Below are 20,791 nucleotides of genomic sequence, written 5' to 3'. Positions count from 1 at the left end.
TAAGTATTACATATCAACAGTTTGTTTTCCCACCTGCCTAATTTCATTTGGGGGGGAAGAGAGTGAGCTGTCCTCTCTCACTGTCCTAGAATGCCCTTCTCTCATCTGCCAAAACTGTACACTTAAAAATTCCAAATGTACACCTAAAAGAAAAGTTTCCTCACTGGGTGGTGGTGGAGCACACCTTTAATCCCAGCACTCGGGTGGCAGAGGCAGGTGGATCTCTGTGAGATTGAGGCCAGCCTAGGCTACAGAGTGAGCTCCAGGACAGGCTCCAAAGCTACACAGAGAAACCCTGTCTCGAAAAACCAAAAAAAAAAAAGAAAGAAAGAAAGAAAGAAAGAAAGAAAGAAAGAAAGAAAGAAAGAAAGAAAGAAAGAAGTTTCCTCTTTAAATTACCTTGACTTCTTGTTGTGCCATTAATATATGTTATGTCACCAAATTTCTAATCACTTAAAAAGTTATAGATTATTCCAATCTGTCCTCTGCCCTCCAGCTCAAATTCCAGAGGGCCATGCTGCACCCTCCCAATGCGGACTGCTCCAAAGCTGCCTGCATGTCTATCAGAGCCTGGAAAATGAATGAAACAATCTACTCTTCCCAGGTTTCCACTCCATTCCAGACTGTGAGCCCAACACATTAGCAGGAAGTAACCATGAGCAATTTCTACACCCCTGTCACTTACCCCTTTTTGTGGTGATATTTTAATTGTGCTGAAATGTGATTTTATTTGTATGTTAATAAATAAAGTTTACCTGGAGATTAGAGGTCATTAGCAGAGAGCCAGGAATGGAAGTCAGGTGGTGGTAGCCCATGTGGGAGCCCATTGTCAGGTTCCTTGTGGCTTTAACCAGCAAGTCCACATAGAGAGGATGACTAGGACCACAGGCCTGAGTGCAGGTGTCTGAGATGGTCTGCACTTGGTTGTGCTGGGGGGAGGTCTTTTGCTCCACCCCTTGGTGTCTCTATAAATACCCTGGGGCAGAGACAGTCAGGGCTCATTAAAATAGGTTCCAGGCCCTCTCGAGTCTATCCTTTATTTTCTGTCTTTTTATTTCCATAGTCTAAATCCTTCTAATATTTCCTGCTGCTCACACTCAAGAAAACTCTGGGGAGCTGTGGGGTTGGGGGGTAAATGCCCAGTAGAATGGTGCCATGAACAGAAACTGAAGAAAAAAAAGGGGGGGGACTAAAGACAAATGAACAGGGACTAAAAAAGTAATAGGGACTAAAGATAAAGGAAAATAATAGATGTATTACAGAGTTTTTGGCGAAAGTGTGAGTCAGCCCTGCCAGTGAAAAGGGGGAATGCCCAGTGTTATGGAATATATATGTATTATATATATAACTATTATATATTCTATATAAAATTATTATATAATTGTGTATAATTAATATATATTATATTTTATTATATATTATATGGAATATATATTATTGAGGGGCAGGGGTTTTATCCTTGAGAGAAAAGAAAATGAACTGGAAAGATGTCCAATGCTGCAATGCAAAATTCTCTTCTATCAAAATTTTCTATCTTCTATCCCTTTCTCAATTTCTATCTGTGAAAAATAAGTATAAGGTATAGGGTAGTAATATAGTGCAGGAAAAACTTAGAAGTGTAAGATCGTATAGAAAAAACTAAGTAAGGCAACTAGACAGAATAACCCTTCAATTTTCTAACTTTGGGGACTAGGAATGCAAACTGGGGGAAAAATCTTTCGGAGTTTTAGGGTAGAAATAAAGCTTTTCTTTGAGCTTATGGGGAAGAAAAAGTTTCCTAAGGAATCTTTTGGCCTAGGGACAACTGAAATGATAAGTCCAAGCAACAGGAGAAAGTGATTTCTCCCTGAGGCAAAAATGTGGGTGTAAGAAGCCCAAAAGGTTAAAGTTCAGAAGTTTTGGGGAAAGTTGGTCTTTCTCTTTTGGGGGAAAAAAAATCTTTCTCTTAAACTAAAGTTTTTCTTGAAAAATTTTGGGGGAAAAAATCTCTCTAAAAAGCCTTAATCTTTCTTTCTCAAACTAAAAGTTCTCTTAAACTTAAAAACTAAAGCATTTGACTTTCTCAAAAGGACAGAAATTAGAATCACCTGAAGACAGAAGATATTAGTATGGGGACCACCTGTGATTAGCTCTAAGGGAAAGCAACAAACATCTTAAGACAGCAAAACCTCTCCAAGTTCTCTTTCAAGCTTTAAAAATCCTTCCTGCAATGCAGGAGGCAGGGATGGAGTTCCTAAAAACCTCTCTTCTAAGCTCTGTCTCTTCAAGCTAGTAAAAAACAGTGGGTCAAAGTCCCCTGAGGGAAACGCTTGGGAGAGTGTGGGTAAAGAGCTACAGAGAGCCCAGAAGGGCAGGAAACTTTACCTGAGAAAAACAAAAAAGCTAAGCTTTTCAGTTAAGCTGAGCTGAGGCATCTAGGGTTTTGTTTCTGAGTGAGCTTTTCAGAATGAAAAGGTGCTTCTAATTGTCCTAATGCAAAGATCCCTGAAGCAATGCAAACTCTGTTAGCATTTTATCCTTGCTTTTGACCAAAAACCCAGAGGCCACTAGCCAGCATCTCTGAGTTGGAGTGTATTTCAGGGATACTAAGGTTCCTACAGTTGTAAACTTCCTGGGGCACAGAGCTGAGGCAGGAAGGTGCAGGACCCAGGGGAAGATTCCTAATGAACAAACAAAGCTAAAGCCGGTGGGAACAGCACAGTTGTCTGCTTTCCTACAAGTCCCAAGTTGATAGGTCCACAGCTGCAAAAAGAAATCTGAGAAAAGCTTTCCTATCAGAGTAAGGGCCTTTCTGGGAAAACAGTAAAGCTGGACTGTGTCTGAAGCAGTTGTGCTGCCGAGTCAGAACGCTGTCTGGGGAAAGAGCCCAGCCAGGGCAGAACAGAACTATCCAGGAGTAAAGCTTTCTTTTCTATCAGAGAAAGCATCTTTTTGAGAAAAGCTTTGTTTCAACTGACTCCGGGTGAGATGAGGGAGTGTAGCCACCAAAGGGGTTGATTGCCTCAGGTGGATAAGCTCTATCTGAGAGCAGGGACAAAAAACACAACCCACTGGGGGACTGGGCCAGGTGAAGGCCTGATGAGGTAAAACACCTGTCCTAATGTGAGCTTAGAGATGGCAAAAACCTCCCTTGCTAAGCTTGATTTATGAACACAAACCTCACAGACCCTGAAAACAGAAACGGACTAAAGCCCCTACCTTCAGAAGCTGAAAAGCTGCCACTATGGCATTGGGAAATGTTTCTGGGGCAGAGGGGATAAACTGAGACCAAAATGGGAACTGTCTGGGAGAAAGACTCTGAAGAAACAGACATAATCCTCTCCAGAAAATGCCTGGTAGAAAAAGCTGCTAGAGTTTGAGGCAGATTTGGGGGAAAAAAAGGCCATACCTCCAAAGGCAGCTAGCAGAGGAACACAGCAGCCTCAGATACCTGAAGCTCTGCATCTGGGGGGAAAGGAACAAGCAAAATGAGAATAAAATCAGTGGGAGAAAATCTCTCTGAAGGAGCTATGGAAAAGCTGTTGTAAATGTTTTGTTTTTCACTGACTGGCTAAGACAAACACAAGCCCAAGGGAAGTTGGTAAAAGGAATGCCAGCCTCAATGCCTGCTAACAAGGCAGGTGTGGTTCTGATTGGGGGCCAGAGTCAAATGAAGGAGAGACACCTGTTGAAGCCAGCTGAGGAGAGAATAGAAATCTCTCAATGTCCCATAATTGAAAACTCAAGCTTGGTTCAAACCTCCCTGGCAAGAATTTGAAAGTAAGCTCAGTAAATGAGAACCAGTTGGCTCCCGGACCCAAAAAGAACTATGGGAAATGGAGTCATAAGCTAGCTCTTAACAGTGAGCTGATGAAGAGAAATGAATTCTGGGAAATGTAGTATTTCAGCTAAAGATGGCAACACTGTCCAAAAACTTTACAGCTCAGAATAAAGTTACTTCTCAAAGCAATGCTACAAAGCTTAATCTTACTTCTTGAGAACTCAGATCAGACAAAAAGCTACCTATAAGAGCAAACAAGCCACTTAAAAATTCTTAAGAAAGCAGTTTATACACTGAACATTGTCTTAGATATGAAGAAACTTATGTGACACTAAAAATTCTTTACCTCTTGAACAAACAGCCTGCAATGAGTGATTCCTTTGCAAATCTAATAAGGGAGACAAAGGAAACAGGCATTCAAAAAAGAAATGACTGCTTTATAAACTGGAAACAAACTTCAGAAAAGCTGTCTTAAAAAAAAAATAGTTGCTTCACCTGAAAGTTCCTAATAAGAAATCAATGCTAAATATTACAGCTGCTAATAATGTTAACATCAGGAGTAAAAGCTAATGAAGTGAAAATACTAAATCCTGAAAATGCTTTTTCTTAGAGTAAGCTAATGAAGGACACGTTTCATGAAAGAACATCTATGTTTTTTACTCTTTTGAATGGTAACAGTTTTGGTGAAAATATTGGAACTAACAATAATCACATCAAAATGTTTCAACAAATTCAAGAGACTATTCACAAAAGAAAGCTGCCATGCTTTATGGGCCATATTAGAGCTCACTCCAATCTTCCTGGTCCTTTAGCTGAGGGTAATGCAATGGCTGATAAGCTAACAAAGATAATAGCATTATCCCAAGTGGAAATGGCTCAACAGTCACATGCTCTTCATTATCAAAATAGCAAAAGCTTAAGAAAGCAATTCAATCTTACCAAAGAAGCAGTTCATCAAATAGTTAAATGATATGGGGTATGTCCAAAATATTTTCCTGACCCTCACTTAGGGGTAAACCCTCGAGATCTTCTTCCTAATCATCTATGGCAAATGGATGTTACTCATATTGCAGAATTTGGCAAATTAAGATATGTACATGTGACCATTGACACTTATTCAGGATTTTTAATGGCTAGTGCACAACCTGGGAAAGCTACAAAATGTGTAATTATGCACTGCTTGAAGTGTTTTTCATATATGGGTATACCAAAAATTATTAAAAACTGATAATGGTTCTGGATATAGTAGTAAGGCATTTCAACAATTTTGTACTCAATGGGAAATCATTCATAAAACAGGTATTCCTTATAGTCCTCAGGGACAAGGTATTGTAGAAAGGGCTCATAGCACTCTTAAAATACAACTTCAAAAAATAAAAATAAAAAAAGGAATAAATTTAACCTCAATTGCCACATAATGCATTAAACCATGCTCTTTTTGTTCTGAACTTTTTGAATATGGATGTCCATGAGCAGTCTCCAACAGATAGTTTTTGGCACAGTGGTACCCAAGAGACTTTTGCTCAAGTGAAATGGAAAGATCCCTGCTTGGGATTATAGAAGGGTCCTGATCCTGTGTTAATATGGGGTCGAGGACATATTTGTGTTTTTTCACAAGAGGAGAATGAAGCTCGGTGGTTACTGTAGTGTCTGGTAAGGAGCGTGGAACTAAGGAAGGTCAGCTCCAATGATGTTACTATAAAAGAACCAGAATGAAAGTGGCTCCATTAGTGTTTCTGAGGTTTGTCACTGTTTGTTAATACAAACAGTGAGGAAATAAGAGTTCGGAGCTGTGCTGTTTTTGGCTTTACTAGCTCCTTTAGAAAAATACTTTATATCACCTAATAGCTGTGCAGTACTTTGTGAAGAGCTTTACAGCAGCTAAATACAGTAATTTCACCCTCAGCATGAAGTGAAGTATTTCAGTAGAACAGACCAAAAGTACTGCTGTAATAGAAACGTTTGTCTGAATTGAAGCACTAAGGGGAGCTATTATGAATTTGGGTGAAGGAACAGCCTCTAGTTAAAAATCGTCTACCGCTGACAGTGCATCTCTGCTGGTTCCAGAAAAGCTGAGAGAACTGACAACTTTGGGATATGGCTTTGTCCCAAGAATGTTACAGTCCCCTAGCAACAAGTATCACAACTCTATAATGACAACACTCACTAAATCCCAGTGTTGTATAGCAAAGCTGACTATAAACTCTAAACTTTAGAAATGATGTATGTACTTCCTGTCTAGTTAAGAGAATCTTTCTAGTAAAGATAATGATAAGAGTAAGAAGTAGAAAATTATTCTGTCCTGTTATAAAATGTTAAATCTCTTCTAAGTGTTAAGAAATCTTTAGGTGTTTGCTAAGTTAGATATATGCTAATGGTAGCCCCATATAAGTTTGTAAAATAGATCTATAGAGTTCCTTTAAGAATATAAGCTTGCAAGAAGTATCTAAGGCAGTCTTAAGACATGTAGTAATAAGCTTGTAAGAAGTAAATATGCTAGTTGTAAATGTAAGTTTAAATAAGAATTTGTAAATGTAAGTTTAAGTAAAAATATAAGAAGTAAATAAGTAAAGATTCTAGTTGTAAGAGATGAAAATAAGAAATATATTTGCTAAAGTAGTTCTATAGTTTCCTTAAGAAGTATAAGTAAGTAAATGTTAATATGTTATATGTGAGTTTGTAAAAAGTATAAATATATTGCTGTGCGGTGGTGGCACACGCCTTTAATCCCAGCACTCGGGAGGCAGAGGCAGGCCAATCTCTGTGAGTTCAAGGCCAGTCTGGTCTACATCCTGAGATCCAGGAAAGGTGCAAAGCTACACAGAGAAACCCTGTCTCAAAAAACCAAAAAAAAAAAAGTGTAAATATTGAGTGTGAATCTATACTTAATGTATATGAAAGAATCTGAGACACAGAAGGTAGTGACCTAGTAGACTGCAAAATGGGCAGTCTGAATGGTCTCAAAAGATCCAGAAGCCACTAAAAAGCTAAGAATGGCGGATGCCAGAACCAGCATAAGGCATCCACAGCTGAGATCCGTGGAAAAATCAATGCAACACAGAAAAACCTGAGCTAACATCAAAAACAGTGCAGTTTAGAATACTACTGTAACTAAAAAGATCTCTGTCTGTGAGAACAAAAGTTGCAGAGACACGTTTGAACTAAAATTGTTAACTGCAAAAAGTTTGGTTGTAAAACATCTCTTCATAATTGGAAGTTGAAGTCTGATATCAGACTTTTTTTTAACTTTTTGAACTTAAGAAAATGAAATAAAACTACAAAAAGGTTTTGTTATGGATTTCTTCATATTTGGAAGGCTCGTACCAGAGTTTATTATTTGAATTTTGGGACTTAAGAAATGAAATGAACAACAGAGATTTAATTGCAATGGGACAATTGAATTTACTTATAATAATGACCTAGGAATTGTTTTCTGGAATTATTTGTGTTAAAAATGGAACTGTTTAAATGAAGAAATTTATTGTTTCTACCTAGAATCAAGATGCAGTTTTATGTATGCATATATGCTTTAATAACTGATGATTCATGAATTGTTTTATGGAACTGTTTATGTAAAAATGGAATTACTTATGGAACTGGTTTTGTGTTACAAACGGAACTGTTTAATTAGGCTTGAAATTTTGTTTAAAAAGTTATAAAGAAAAGGGAGAGTTAATATTCCTTAGTCTACTTAATTTAAAAAAATTGTTTGAGTGGATTAATGTCATGTTTTGTTAGTAAGAAATGCAAATGGGGTATACTAAGAGACTACTTTTAAAGTGTAAAGAGTTTTATTAAGAAACTGCTTTTGGATGTTTTGCTAAAAGTTTTCAAAGTGTTAATGGTTAGATTGAGAATACTGCATTTCAATGTGGGTCTGTAGGAATTGTGTAAGGTTGGGTTCCTCTAACTAGGTTTGAGATTTTGTTTAAAAATTATAAATAAAAGGAGGAGTTATGAGTGAATTAATGTTGGATTATGTTTGCAGAAATTATGTTTAACCTATTGATATTTATGCACCCTGGTTTTTTAGAGTTAAGGAAATATTTAAGTTTGATGTGAATACATCTAAGTTTTTCCTATGTCCTGTTAGCAAGAAAATTCAAATGATTCTATTAAGAGTTAAAGCTGTAAGACTGAGAAAATTGTTAACTATATATAGCACCATATATGCCAATTCAAATGGTTCTGTTAAAAGTTTGCTTTGAGTTCTAAAATTGGGAGAATTGTGACTATGTATAGCAATATCTATGTTAACATGTTAATGCTAATGATGAAACTAAGGGATTCTTTAAGTTTGTAGTTGCCTTAAGAGTTTTTGGTTTAAAGAGGGCTTGATGCAGCTAAAGACTGCTGTAGTCACCTTGGACCTAATCCAAAAAAGTAATGCCATCTTTATCATCCTCTACTCCCATACTGGGAGGTATAACAGCTATGGAGATTGCTGTGAACTCTTAATAATGAGTTATTCTTTTATATAGTAAGAAAGGGGGACCTGTGGGAGACTATTTTCACGTTCCTTGTGGCTTTACCCAGCAGGTCCACATAGAGGATGATTAGGACCACGGGCCTGAGTGCAGGTGTCTGAGATGGTCTGCACTTGGCTGTGCTGGGAGGAGGCCTTTTGCTCCACCCCTTGTTATCTTCATAAATACCTTGGGGCAGAGACAGTCAGGGCTCATTGGAATAGGTTCCAGGCCCTCTCGAGGATATCCTTTATTTTCTATCTGTTTATCTCCACAGTCTAAATCCTTCTATCTAATATTTCCTGCTGCTCCCACTCAGGAAAACTCTGGGGAGCTGAGGGGTTGGTGAGTAAATGCCCTGCAAGCCCACACCCTTAATCCGTTCACATGGCAGGCAGCATCTCTGTGTGGTCAAGGACACAGTCAAGCGTGGTGAACCTTGATTCTTTAACCCCAGTAACAACCATAGAGACCAAAAGGTCTGTATAGACAGGCAGTGACGAGAAAGTCGTGTGGCTGGGCTTAGAGCCAGTGAGAAGGCAGAACAGGAAAGCAATAAAACTCAAGACACACAGGAAGAAGGTCTCTCTCTCTCTCTCAGGGTAAGAATGGCAGCGAGTGGTAAGATAAAGTGGTCTTGGCTCTTCGCTAGTGCTCGGATCTCTTGGGCTTTTAACTCTGTGTTTCGCTCTGTGTTTCTTATTTAATAAGACCATTTAGAATTTTCTCTACACCTTTTTCTATATTGAACTCTGTAGCTGAAAGATTCTCTTTCCTACCTGGTCCCACCATACTCTGCATTCCTTTGGCTTGGTGGTCCCACAGCCACTTATAACATAATTACTCAGAAGCTCATATTAATTGTAATTGCTTGGCCATTAGCTCAGGCTTATTACTGACTAGCTCTTATGCCTAAATTAACCCATAATTCTTATCTATGTTTAGCCACACGGCTTGGTACCTTTTCTCAGTTCTGCTTTGTCATCTTGCTTCCTCTGTGTCAAGGTGGGAACTCCTGACTCCTCTCCTCTCCTCAGCATTCACCTAGGCTGCTCACCCTGCGTATACTTCCTGCCTGGCTACTAGCCAATCAGCATTGTATTTATCAACCAATCAGAACAACACATACACAGCATACAGAACAACATCCCACAGCACTTCCCCTCTTCTGTCTAATCAAAAAGGAAGGTTTTAACTTTAATATGGTAAAATTACATATAATAGAACAGTTACCAAGCAAGAATTACAGTTACAATATCTAGTTTATATTTGGCAAATTCAAAGAAAATATTCTATTTATCATATATTTCTGAGTCTAAGGTTTTTATATCTAATTTATCTTTTATCATAACTAAGGAAAACTATAATTATAAATATCTAGTCTTCAACTACATCAAAGACCTCAGAGGGATATAATATTACCTAAGTAAACAGGAAGAGCATTGTAAGCAACTTCCAAAAATCTAGAATGACAGAGACACCTGGCTACCTGAACAGTTACCCAAAGATCCTCTCTAACGTTGGGACATCCATCTTCAGCCAACAGGACTAGAGTTTTTTAGTCGCTTCTCCCTGTGTCCTGTAGAATATTTGGCAGCCTCCTATGTGAAGCAGGAACCTGAAGGACCATTTCACCTTCTTTTGGCAAATTCAATGGTCATTTTTCCATGGGTCTTGTACTTCAAGTCGATACAACATTTTGTCAAGCAGTTCAGGCAAGAAAAGTTTCTTACCCAAATGGTTATTTTTGCCAAGAAGATAAACTCCATATGGAGTGTCTTCAATGCCCATCCTCCTCTCTGAAGTAAATCAGTGCTTCCAAGAACAGATGTGTCTCACTATCCAGAAAGTTTAAGTTTTTAAATTTAAACATTTGAAATGCCATATTCTGTAGGTCTTTGAAGTGTTTGAAGATTACATACCTAATTAAAATATACCTTTATATACCTAAAAAAACTTAACTAACATGACTATAAATTTGATTATCCTAGATGACTATTAATCTGTATTTCTTAATTATCCATTATAATTTAAATGAGTTACATAAACATAATACCTTAAGTGAGAATAGAAATATATATACAGTATAACAAAATTAACTTTAAATTTGTAATAAACTAAAATCTATAGCAATGTAAAACATTTAAAACAAATTTTTGCTCTTTAAAAGTAGGTTCAATAATTGACCCTATTATCCTATCATATGTATAATATCACCCTTTTCTTCTTTAGAAAGAGATTGCATTTATAATCAACATGCTCTAAATAAAAATAAACATTTATAAACAATATTTTGGGAATTTAGGTATAGCTTCTCATACTACTTCCTGCTGGCTGAGGGCACTGGCAATCTAATGGGGATCCTGAAAAAAATTAAGAATTATGGTCGATCCCTGACTGAACTAGTCTGTGGGGCTGCATTGTCTGAGCCAGTTGCCTTGAAGCCGTTTTGGATGTTGGATCATCTGGGCCATTGTATCCGCAGTGACCTTTCAGGGGGGTCTTCAATAATCAAACCATATTAGCCTGGAAGCAATCCATAGGTTCTCATCTTCTGTGGAAACAAAAGCAGAGCCTCCTTTCCAAAGCAACATAACCTTAGATCCAAGTTTTGAAGTCAAAATACCTTTAAAATATACTTTTTGGTTTAACTGAGAAGCCTTTTCAATCAAATGTCTCTCTCCTGTTAAAAATACCAAAAATATAATCCAGACTCTCTGTGCAATCTTCATCTTTATGTGGTTTAACTTTTATATTACTTTTACTGTCTCTTTAAAGACTATTTTTTACAACTATGTCCTTACATAACTTTCTATACTCCTTTTCCTCTCTCTTCCAAGCCTATGAACATTTTTACACATAATGTAAAGAATTTAGGGGTTTATTTCATCTGAATCTGTCTTTTTGTGAATCTATTGTTTAAGCTGCAGCATGACTAGGACTGAAATGGCAGCTTTGGCTGCTGGATCCACCCACCTCAGCTTTCCAACATGGCGGAACTACATTTACTGCCAGCTCAGGGGGAACCACGCAGTGGATCTGTGCTTCCATCCAGCAGCGTGTAGCCCCAAAACCTTTTCTTTCTTTCCTTATTTTTTTGTCTGTACTAGCAAAAGGTATATCCACCATGCACCATGCTGCATGGCTTGCAGATGCCACTTTGTACAGTGGCAGGAATCTACCATGCTGTACTCAAGCCCATACACCGTGAATCCACCTAGTAGCTCAAGTTCACATGCCACAGTATCTCTGTACCTTGGTGTCTCTACATCTCGACCTGTTTTGGGCTCCTTTATTCCATGTTTAGAAGGCATTTTTAAACACTTTTAGGCCTTATGGGAATTCAAGAGCCCCAAATTGGTATGCCAATTATAGCTGAATGTTTCTCCATCCTACCTGGTCCCACCAGACCCACATTCCTCTGGCCTGGTGGTTCCACAGCCACTTATATAATAATCACTCAGAAGCTTTTATTAATTGTAACTGCTCAGCCATTGGCTCAGGCTTATTGCTGACTATTTCTTACACCTAAATTAACCCATAATTCTTATCTATGTTTAGCCAATGGCTTAGTACCTTTTCTCAGTTCTGCCTTGTCATCTTGCTTCCTCTGTGTCAAGGTGGGAACTCCTGACTCCTCTCCTCTTCCCAGCATTCTCCTAGGCTGCTCACCCTGCCTATACTTCTTGCCTGGCTACTAGCCAATCAGCATTGTATTTATCAACCAATCAGAGCAACACATCCACAGCATACACAAAACATTGCACAGAAAAACTCTCCAGCCCAGGAGCAGGACTGTCTTTAAACAATGTTCTATATAATGTATATAATATCAAACAATCTCCATATATACTTCTGATAATTGTTCTGATATGTAAATCTTGCTATGTATACAATAAGACCAATTGATACTGCCCTCTCAGAGCCAAAATGGTTTATAATTGCTTTGATTACAAGTTTAAATATAAGACAACTTCAACTACAGCTTTGTTCCTACAGATGCACACCACTAATTCAGGTATACTCTTTATCTAACAATGCTTCATTAAAATTCAGACTAATCGAATTAATATAATTATTCAAAGATTAGTAGATTAAAATTAATGTTCTAAACTCAACTATTCTGTTTTGATAACTCATAATCATAATATTTAGACACACTTAACCACATCATATAATGCTAATGACAGATTTTAAACTAAACTATACTGTTTTGATAACTCATAATCATAATATTTAGACACACTTAACCACATCATATCATGCTGACTAATGATAGATTTTTATGTTACTCCTCTGCCTTACTATAGATCAAAGGTATTCTGAAATCATATGCAACTACACCTATAGTGTTTTTACACTAGTTCTCAGCTTACCATCAATATAGATTATTGATTATTAATTATAAACTATTGATTCATTATAAATATTGGTTATTGATATAAATGTTGCTTAAATGTCTATAAATTTGGATTCTTATTAATTTTAAAATCATTACAGGATTACTTATCATGCTTCTAATCATCTTTAGACTTTTTTTTTTTTTTTTTTTGGTTTTTCGAGACAGGGTTTCTCTATGTAGCTTTGCGTCTTTCCTGGAACTCACTTGGTAGCCCAGGCTGGCCTCGAACTCACAGAGATCTGCCTGCCTCTGCCTCCCAAGTGCTGGGATTAAAGGCGTGCGCCACCACCGCCCAGCCCAATCTTTAGACTTTTAATTTATCCACATTACTCACTGCCCTAAGAGAGATTTACATGCTTCCATTTTTATTAAATGAAAAAAGGGGAGGTGTTGGAGGCTGTGTAGCAGGTGACAACTAGTGTTCAGCAGGTTTGCCCACCAGACTAATGACTCCCTGACAAGAAGCCCCACTTGGCAAGGCTATGAGGTCACTGACTGTAAATGAGTGGTTGCTACTGTCTGTAATTTTTCTCATGTGCGACTATATCTATTCCCTAAAAATGCTATGGGTGTTCTCCCCACTGCTTGTGTATTTATCTTGTGAATGTATTTCATCTACTGGGCACACATACAGCTGTGGATGGTCAGGAAGGTGATTTCTACTGAAGCTGTATAATTTTGATGAATAGAATATACTAGGATATGCTTCATAACTAGATCTATTGTCTCATGAGGACTGTGAGGCATTTAAAAGCCTGCTTTGCTCCTTTAACTCAGACTAACAGAAGAAAACAACAATTTCTACCCAGTCTAAGACAAACTACACACAATGAGCTCATTTTTACCTCAGCTCAAAGTCAGGATTGTTGTGGAGCTGGGTAATGTATTTGGGGGCAGAGATGGCTACAGATCCAGGCTGCTGCTTACCACCCTGCCAGTGCCAGGTTTCCTGAGGAGGCCCAATCCAGAAAATGAACTGTTCTCCATCACAGATCCTGATGTTCCTCAGAGCCAGGGTGATCATGGACTATCACTGAGACTACTCTGGGATATCCTGTGGTTGCCCAGAGACAGGGTGATCTTTTGGCTGGGCAGGGTATCTGAGGAAGGACCCACTCGAGCTCCAGGCCTCTGCACATCTCTCTGTCATTGGTGAAGGCCTTCCTGCTGACTCATTGGGTATTACCATCATACCTGTGTCCCATGGGCAGCTCCACAGCAGTGGTGTCTCCAGTTGGAACCAAGAACCCACCCTACAAACCAACCTCTTGAATCAGTCTTCAAACATTTTTTAAAGGTTCTGACAACAGATATTCCAGACATGCGAGAGCACATTTACTGGAGATACAACCATTCTCTCTGACACTTTTCCCTGACTTTCTAACAGCAGGACACCACTCTGGCTTTGGCTTGGGTTGCAGAGGCTGTGGCATTGGTGTGTGAGGCTCCTCCTTGGTGGTTGCAGACCAGTGATGTGGCCTGGTGCAGGATACCCAGAGCTGTGGGGGAAGGGTACAGGAGGATGCCTCCCCTCTAGCTCTCTACAGCAGCCATGTATGCTGCAGCCATCTTGGCTCAATCCTGTCCTGCCCTCATTTTTTTAAGGTCTCAGTGATTCAAAGGAAGAACTAATGGACAAAATTTCATATCTGGTCATAAAAGAGGAGGTCACTAATGCTGACAGGATTGCTATTCACATTAAGATATGAGTACCAACTCATACCAAAGCACTGAAATTAATTTAGAATCTCTCATAGACTCCGAAACACCCATAAGTATAGATGTTTATGATGGTTTTCATCTTGGATATCACCACGGATTATGAATTGACTTTGATAATTTTAGAAGATAAAGAAATGAGTCAGTGACTATAGATAACATGTTACAGGTCTCTCATGATATCTTTGACACAAGCTATGAAACTTCTGGACACTATAAAGTATAGCTCTTGGGCTTGCTACAAATCCACTTCCTAGGCATGTAGTTCTTGCCACTGCTGATTTTGTCATCAATCAGGTAGGCACGTTTTCCTTCTCCTCGGATGGGAACCCTAAAACAAAAAAGAAACAAAATTTCTGCAGAGTCTGCCATTGCATTCACTCCTGCAATGATAGCTCACTCGTCTCCACTGCTTATTTATAACATGGATCACACAAAGGCAAAGCCAGGAGGAATCACCAGCAAGAGATTTACACCTAGTGACTCTTGCATTCTCAGGGTTTGATGCGATGACCAGACCTTTGTCATTCATCCATGTTGAACCCTGAACTGTGTGTACAAAGCATTGGACTGGTGCTTGCTGCCATATTCAAATGAACTTCAGCCATGGGTAGCACCACAAGGTGATCATCAATTCTATCTTGAAGTATTTTTCACATGTATAAAAGTGGGAGGAAATGCACAACTCAGTAAATTGCTGAAAGGTCTTTAATGATGGACATGACTGGGGTTGTGTTTCACCCTTCCAGTGAAATGGGCCTGTTCAAATGGCTATGCTCACATCCAGGAGCTGTCTGGGGTGCTCTTTGATGATGAGACTTGAGAGGAGGTTCCCAGTGTCCTGGGAGTCTCTGCTTCTGTGACAGGTACAGCTGTACAAACAGCTGTCTGACAAGTCTTACCCCAGAAGTTCTGCAGTGGCTCCCTGGGGTTTCAGAGCCCTTAGGAGCCATCAGCAGTTCTGCCTACATCCCACAAGGGCAGTCATCAGCAAGGAAAGATTTTCAAGTGGTGATAGCACAAAACATCTACCCCAGGTACCACCATCATCCTTAAGATTTGGAGTAAAACAACACTAAGTAAATTCAAAGGATTTAAATTTGTTGGGATGTGGACTTTACTGGGAATTGGCTGTCACATGTACCACCAACCTATCCCCCAATGCACACCTCCAGCCTAAAGGTTTATGTTTTCAGTAAAGCTGGCTCCACATGACATTTCCTTTCATCTCTCATAGCCTCAACTCACACACATCACAACACAAGAGGACTGAAAACATACAAGTTGTTATATTTAGTGTTGTCTGTCCACCTCCAAGAATGCTCTGATGACTTCCTGTGCAGGCCAATCCAGTAGGCAGAATCATTCTTGTGTCTCTTTAGGAAATCCTGTTATAAAACACAGAAAGCAAATACATGTGTCTCTCAGCTTCAGATGACCATGGAGTCTCTGCCCTACAGCCTCCTCTCAGGATGGCAGCAGGTTTGAACTCAGGATAATCGACTAAATAGCCCTCAGTTCTCAGTGGATGCATTTTACTACCGTAATCCATAGTACACTAACCACCACCCACCCTTCTGCAGCTGAGCAAGTCCCTTGTTAAGCCTGTATTCGCAATTATTAATAGTTGTCACCTGAAGTATACAACACCTGCCAGCTTGAACAAAGACTTACATGACCACCATGTCTCTCAGTCAAATATATGTCTGGCCATGCAGGTTGACAATTAGCATTACAGGACAGAATATCTTTGGAATGTCCCAGGGCTACAGACAGATGTGTTACCATCACAAATGGACCATACTAACATGTGCCCCATGTCCCTCAATGCCTAGGGTGGGAACCTTCCTCATGCCTCAGCTTTAAGCTCTCTATCTCAAGGCAATACACATTCAACAGAACAAACAACAAACAAAGTCCTGATAATTTCTTACCAGCTCCTCCAGGCTGTCAAATTGAGCTAGATGGGCCTTTAGAATTATGCAGGAGGTGTTGCTGGATGTCCAGTTACTTGTAACTTCAGAAAAATAAAAACATTTACTTCCAAATCCAATCCAGTCTCTTGAGCAATTGGCATGACCAGCTTCAGGGTTTGTAGTACATGTTTTTTCCTTTCTCTCTAAAATATACAAAATGCAGTGACATGTCATAAATAAACATTTCCATGAATTGTCTCTTCAGCTAACCACCCAATCTCAGTTGAGGTGTGTGTTTGGACTATAGCTTTCAATACTGATCACTAAGAGACTCCTCCTAGCATGGTCATCTCCAATCAAGAGCCTTCATGTGGCACTCTACAGAAATGTCTTTCTTTTCTTCTTTGTATTTATAGTTTGGGGACAGAATCTATGTCCTCATGTCTGGTTCATATCTCACTCTGTGGACTGTACTTGTCTGGATTTTGTAGTATTCCTCCTGACTGTACCTCTTGAGTGCAGGGACTAAAGAATCCAATACCTTGCACAAAATCATAGGTTCTTAAAACATTAGGACTGTTCCTGATTGCTAGAATCCTACAGGCTCCTTTCCTATATTCCTCCTTCACATCCTCCTTTTGTAATGAGAAAATAAGGAAAACTCCCTCCTTCTCTGGATTTAACTATGGATAAAATACAAACAAGCAAAACATGACATGGTCAAAATAGTTTTTTGATACCAAAACTTTGATCAAGGACTTAATGTTATCATGTACACACACATTAAATCCATATGAAAATATAGTGGCATCATTAGAGGCTGTCAGAATGGCAATCATCAAGAAATCTCACAACAGATGTCAGAGCTCTGGGCAGAAATTGGGACACTTATTCACTGGAGAAAGTATAACTTATACATCCAGTATGGAATCTCCTTTAAAAATTACAATTAGACCTTTTGTGACAAAGCTATGCCAAACCTGGGCAAATATCGAGAGAAAACTACATCATAACACAGAGATACTTACACATCTATGCTTATTAATAGCTCCCCTATTTACAATAGTAACAAAATGAACCTGACCAAGATGCCCATCAACTGACTAACAGAACATGAAAATGAATTACATGTACAAACACAATGTTATTTGGACATAAAGAAAAATGAAAGTTGCAGCAAAGTGGAGGACCTAGAAAATATAATATTAAATAAGGTCACACAAACTCAGAAAAGACCCCATGCATTCCCCCATATGCTTATCCTAACCCATAATGTACAGTGTAAACAGCTGTGAGTGTGGGCATAGTGTAACATGAAGAACAAGGAAGAGTAGCATAAGGTGAAGAGGAAGGACAGGATGCAGCAAAGGACACATAAGCTATGAATAGAGTTGTAAAGAGCATTATTTTTCTAGTTTCAACTTTGCTGGTGTTTTTTTCTAGTTTGTGGCTGATAAGTGTATAAAAATGTAAATACAGCAAAAGTCTAAAACCACAACCAAAGTTCCTTGGCTTCGGGTTGTCTATTCTAACTGTGTGGAAGTTCAGTGAGAAACATAGGATTTGGGACTTGGCAAGTGTTGGAGTGGTTATGTTGATGGAGCTGTGTGATGTGTTCATTTGTGAGTCTATTATAATAAAGTGGTGTGTGTGTGTGTGTGTGTGTGTGTGTGTGTGTGTGTGTGTGTGTAAGAAACCCTGAATGCAGCAAATTTTCAGAGGGCTGCTTAGAAAAATAACAGATATTTTTCTTTCATAACTTTGTCTTTTTCTTCCTTTAACAGATAAGAATGAATGTATGGCTCCTTTGAAGGGCTATTGAGCCTAGAAACAAGTGATTTGATAAGAAATAAATGCTATAAATCACACACACACACACACACACACACACACACACACACACACACACACTTATTTTTAGTGTAGGGCAATTTATTGTAGCTGTTTCCTGTTTTTATATGCAGTACCATAAGGCTTTAATGAAAGGGACAAATGCAACAAAAAAATGAAGGTGACTGTATCTTTTCTTTGTCTGAATCTTTTCACAGCTACATAACAGTTTAGGCTACACTGACTGTCTTCTTGGCAAATGTTTGTCCAAGTTTAGACTTGTATATTATCCATTGACATGATTAAAGTTGTCATGTCAAAGTTGATTTTATAAAATAATATCATGAATGATTTACTCTAGCTATGGCAGGGAAGCTATACATGTTTTATCACATTATTCAGAATAGTCTAACAATGAAAACTTGAGAATCACCTATTTCTGGAACATTCTATTTAATATTTTCAGACCATGGTTGAATATGTTAACTGAAACCATGAGTCCTGGTTGGGGTGGGGGTTCTGTACCTGCCCCAACCACATTGCTCTTCACTCCCCTCACTTCCCTTAGCTGCAGCAGCCTCCTTGAGGCTACTCCTTTGGGTTTTCTTTTCCTTGTTCTCTGCCTTGAATAGATCTCCCAAGTAGACATGTGTCTCCTGCATCTCTGTCTAGAGGTTGCCGAATGCCATCTTCCCAGGGATGCTGAGCCTGGCCTCCTGTGCACACCACAGCCTGTGCTGTTCCTTCACTGCATCTTCCTGCTAAACCCCAACTTCCCAGAGAACAGGAATTTCCAGTGAGTTTTCTCTCTAGCCCTTCCCACAGTGCCTGGCTCACAGTGGTCAGTAAGTCTAAGTGACAACATGGATGTGGACAGAAAGCTGCAGAATCTGGAGATGAGTCACTCACCTGACATAGCAATAAAAGCCACAGTGAGGACGATAGTCACTGCAAACCAGCAGAAAAGCTTAGTAGGAGACATAAATAAGATAATCCTGAGACATTTTTCTTGGTGCTTTACACCTGTAAAATATGAATATAAGAACGTCAACTTCTTAAGAAAAATGAAAGAAATTTACCACAAAAGCACACTTCACAACTGCCCACAAGTACCTGAAAGTAAACTGCAAACCCCTTTTAGAGAAGGCCCTGGTCCATAAAGGATGTTATGGTGCAAAGAAGACTAGAGAGGGTGGAAACAGAACCTTGACCAGGGTCTTCCAGCTCCTGAACTAAGGGTGAATCATCAAAGAGCAAGAAACAACAGGAGTGAGGAGCAGTGGGAAGCAACAACAACAGTCAGCTGGATTTCTCTCCATAAAGTATTCTGGTTAGAAGGAGGAAGAGACACATTAGGGGAAAATCAATGTAATTAGACCTATGAACAAACTGAGAAAAGAGGAAAAATAGAAATATCTCAATAAACACACCAAAAGTGTGTAAAAATTAGGAATCAGAGGAACTTCCTCAACCCTACAAAAATTATCCATTAAAAACAAAACAATAAATCCAACTGCAGTCTGCTTCATTCTCAAAGGTACAGTTATAAAGGCTTTCCCAGAAATCAGGAGCAGGAGTAGGATGTCTGCTCACTACTACAGAATGACTTTTCACAGGAGGACCTCACCAGGGCAAAGAAATAGGGTCATGTGGGTGGAGAATGGCTCAGCAGTAAAGATCACTTGCTTTTCCTCCAGAGGACACAGGTTCAATTCCTAGCACCTACAAGGTAGCTTTCAACTGTGCACAACTCCAGTTCTAGGAGACACATCACCCTATTCTGGCTTCTATAGTCACCAGGATGCATGTGATGAACAAATGTGTGGGCCAAACAGCCATACACATAAAAAGAAAGTTTCTTAAAGAAAGAGGGAAAGTTTACACTTCTTGAAAACACATGAAAGTGTTTCTCTTTACAGATGACGTGGTTATCTCTGCATAAAAATTCTAACAACTCTACAAAAGACTACTGGATGTAAAAAATGAGTTTACCAAGCTGCAGGACACAATGTCAGCATGGCAAAGTCAGGGGCATTTTACTGTCTAAAGGAAGTTAACTTGTAAGACAGTACCATTTACAGTAATGCCAAAACCCATAAAATTATAAATCTAAAAAAGAGTTCATAATCAGCATAATAAAAACTACATGTAAAATTATGAAGAAATCAGGACAGGGCTGGAGAGTTGGCTCAGTGGTTAAGAGCACTTGTTGCTATTGTAGAAGACCTGGTGTGATTCCAGCACCCACATAGTAGCTTACAACCATCTATAATTCCAGTTTCAGAAATCTGATACCTTTCGTGACTTTGGTGGGCACTAGGAATGCATGTGATGCATAGATATTTATGCAGGCAAAGCACTTATATGCATAATTTTTTTTTAATTAAAAAAAAGAAATCAAGGCAGATATAAACACATAATTGTTGTGGGATATTTGTTCACACAGACACTCCAAAACTGCCAATAAAGTGTAACATTGAATCATGGTTGGAGCTAGGAACTAGCTGACCAGAATTAGCCATGGACCTTTTGTAGGACCCAAAGTACATAGAAACACAGGAGGGACAAGCTAAGAAAGATTCCCAGGCCATTTTGGATTGGGGAAGGCAAGAGACAGGAGGTGATTGTTCGATTCTCCACTGCTTCTCTGATCAATCAGGTTTTTACCCCATTACTTGACTCCCAAGTTTTATTCAAT

The 20,791-nt window shown here is 38.9% G+C and overlaps 1 protein-coding gene across 1 annotated transcript in view; it reads right to left on the bottom strand.

The window, feature by feature from the left end:
• Positions 1-394: 394 nt before the first annotated feature.
• Positions 395-20,791, bottom strand: part of LOC102928511 (C-type lectin domain family 2 member E-like) — a 24,422-nt gene continuing 4,025 nt past the window's right edge. The window contains exons 2-5 of the mRNA XM_015991539.3: positions 19,003-19,116; positions 16,282-16,466; positions 15,629-15,735; positions 395-14,678 (exon numbers count right to left, since the gene is read on the bottom strand). Coding sequence (XP_015847025.3) covers positions 14,561-14,678; positions 15,629-15,735; positions 16,282-16,466; positions 19,003-19,116 — 524 coding nt within the window. The 3' untranslated portion in view covers positions 395-14,560. The remainder of the gene's footprint in view (positions 14,679-15,628; positions 15,736-16,281; positions 16,467-19,002; positions 19,117-20,791) is intronic.

This window comes from Peromyscus maniculatus, chromosome 3 (genome assembly GCF_049852395.1).
Source record: "Peromyscus maniculatus bairdii isolate BWxNUB_F1_BW_parent chromosome 3, HU_Pman_BW_mat_3.1, whole genome shotgun sequence".
NCBI lineage: Eukaryota > Metazoa > Chordata > Mammalia > Rodentia > Cricetidae > Peromyscus > Peromyscus maniculatus.
The sequence above is the reverse complement of the archived record's forward strand: the minus strand, read 5'-3'. Positions and strand labels throughout refer to the sequence as shown.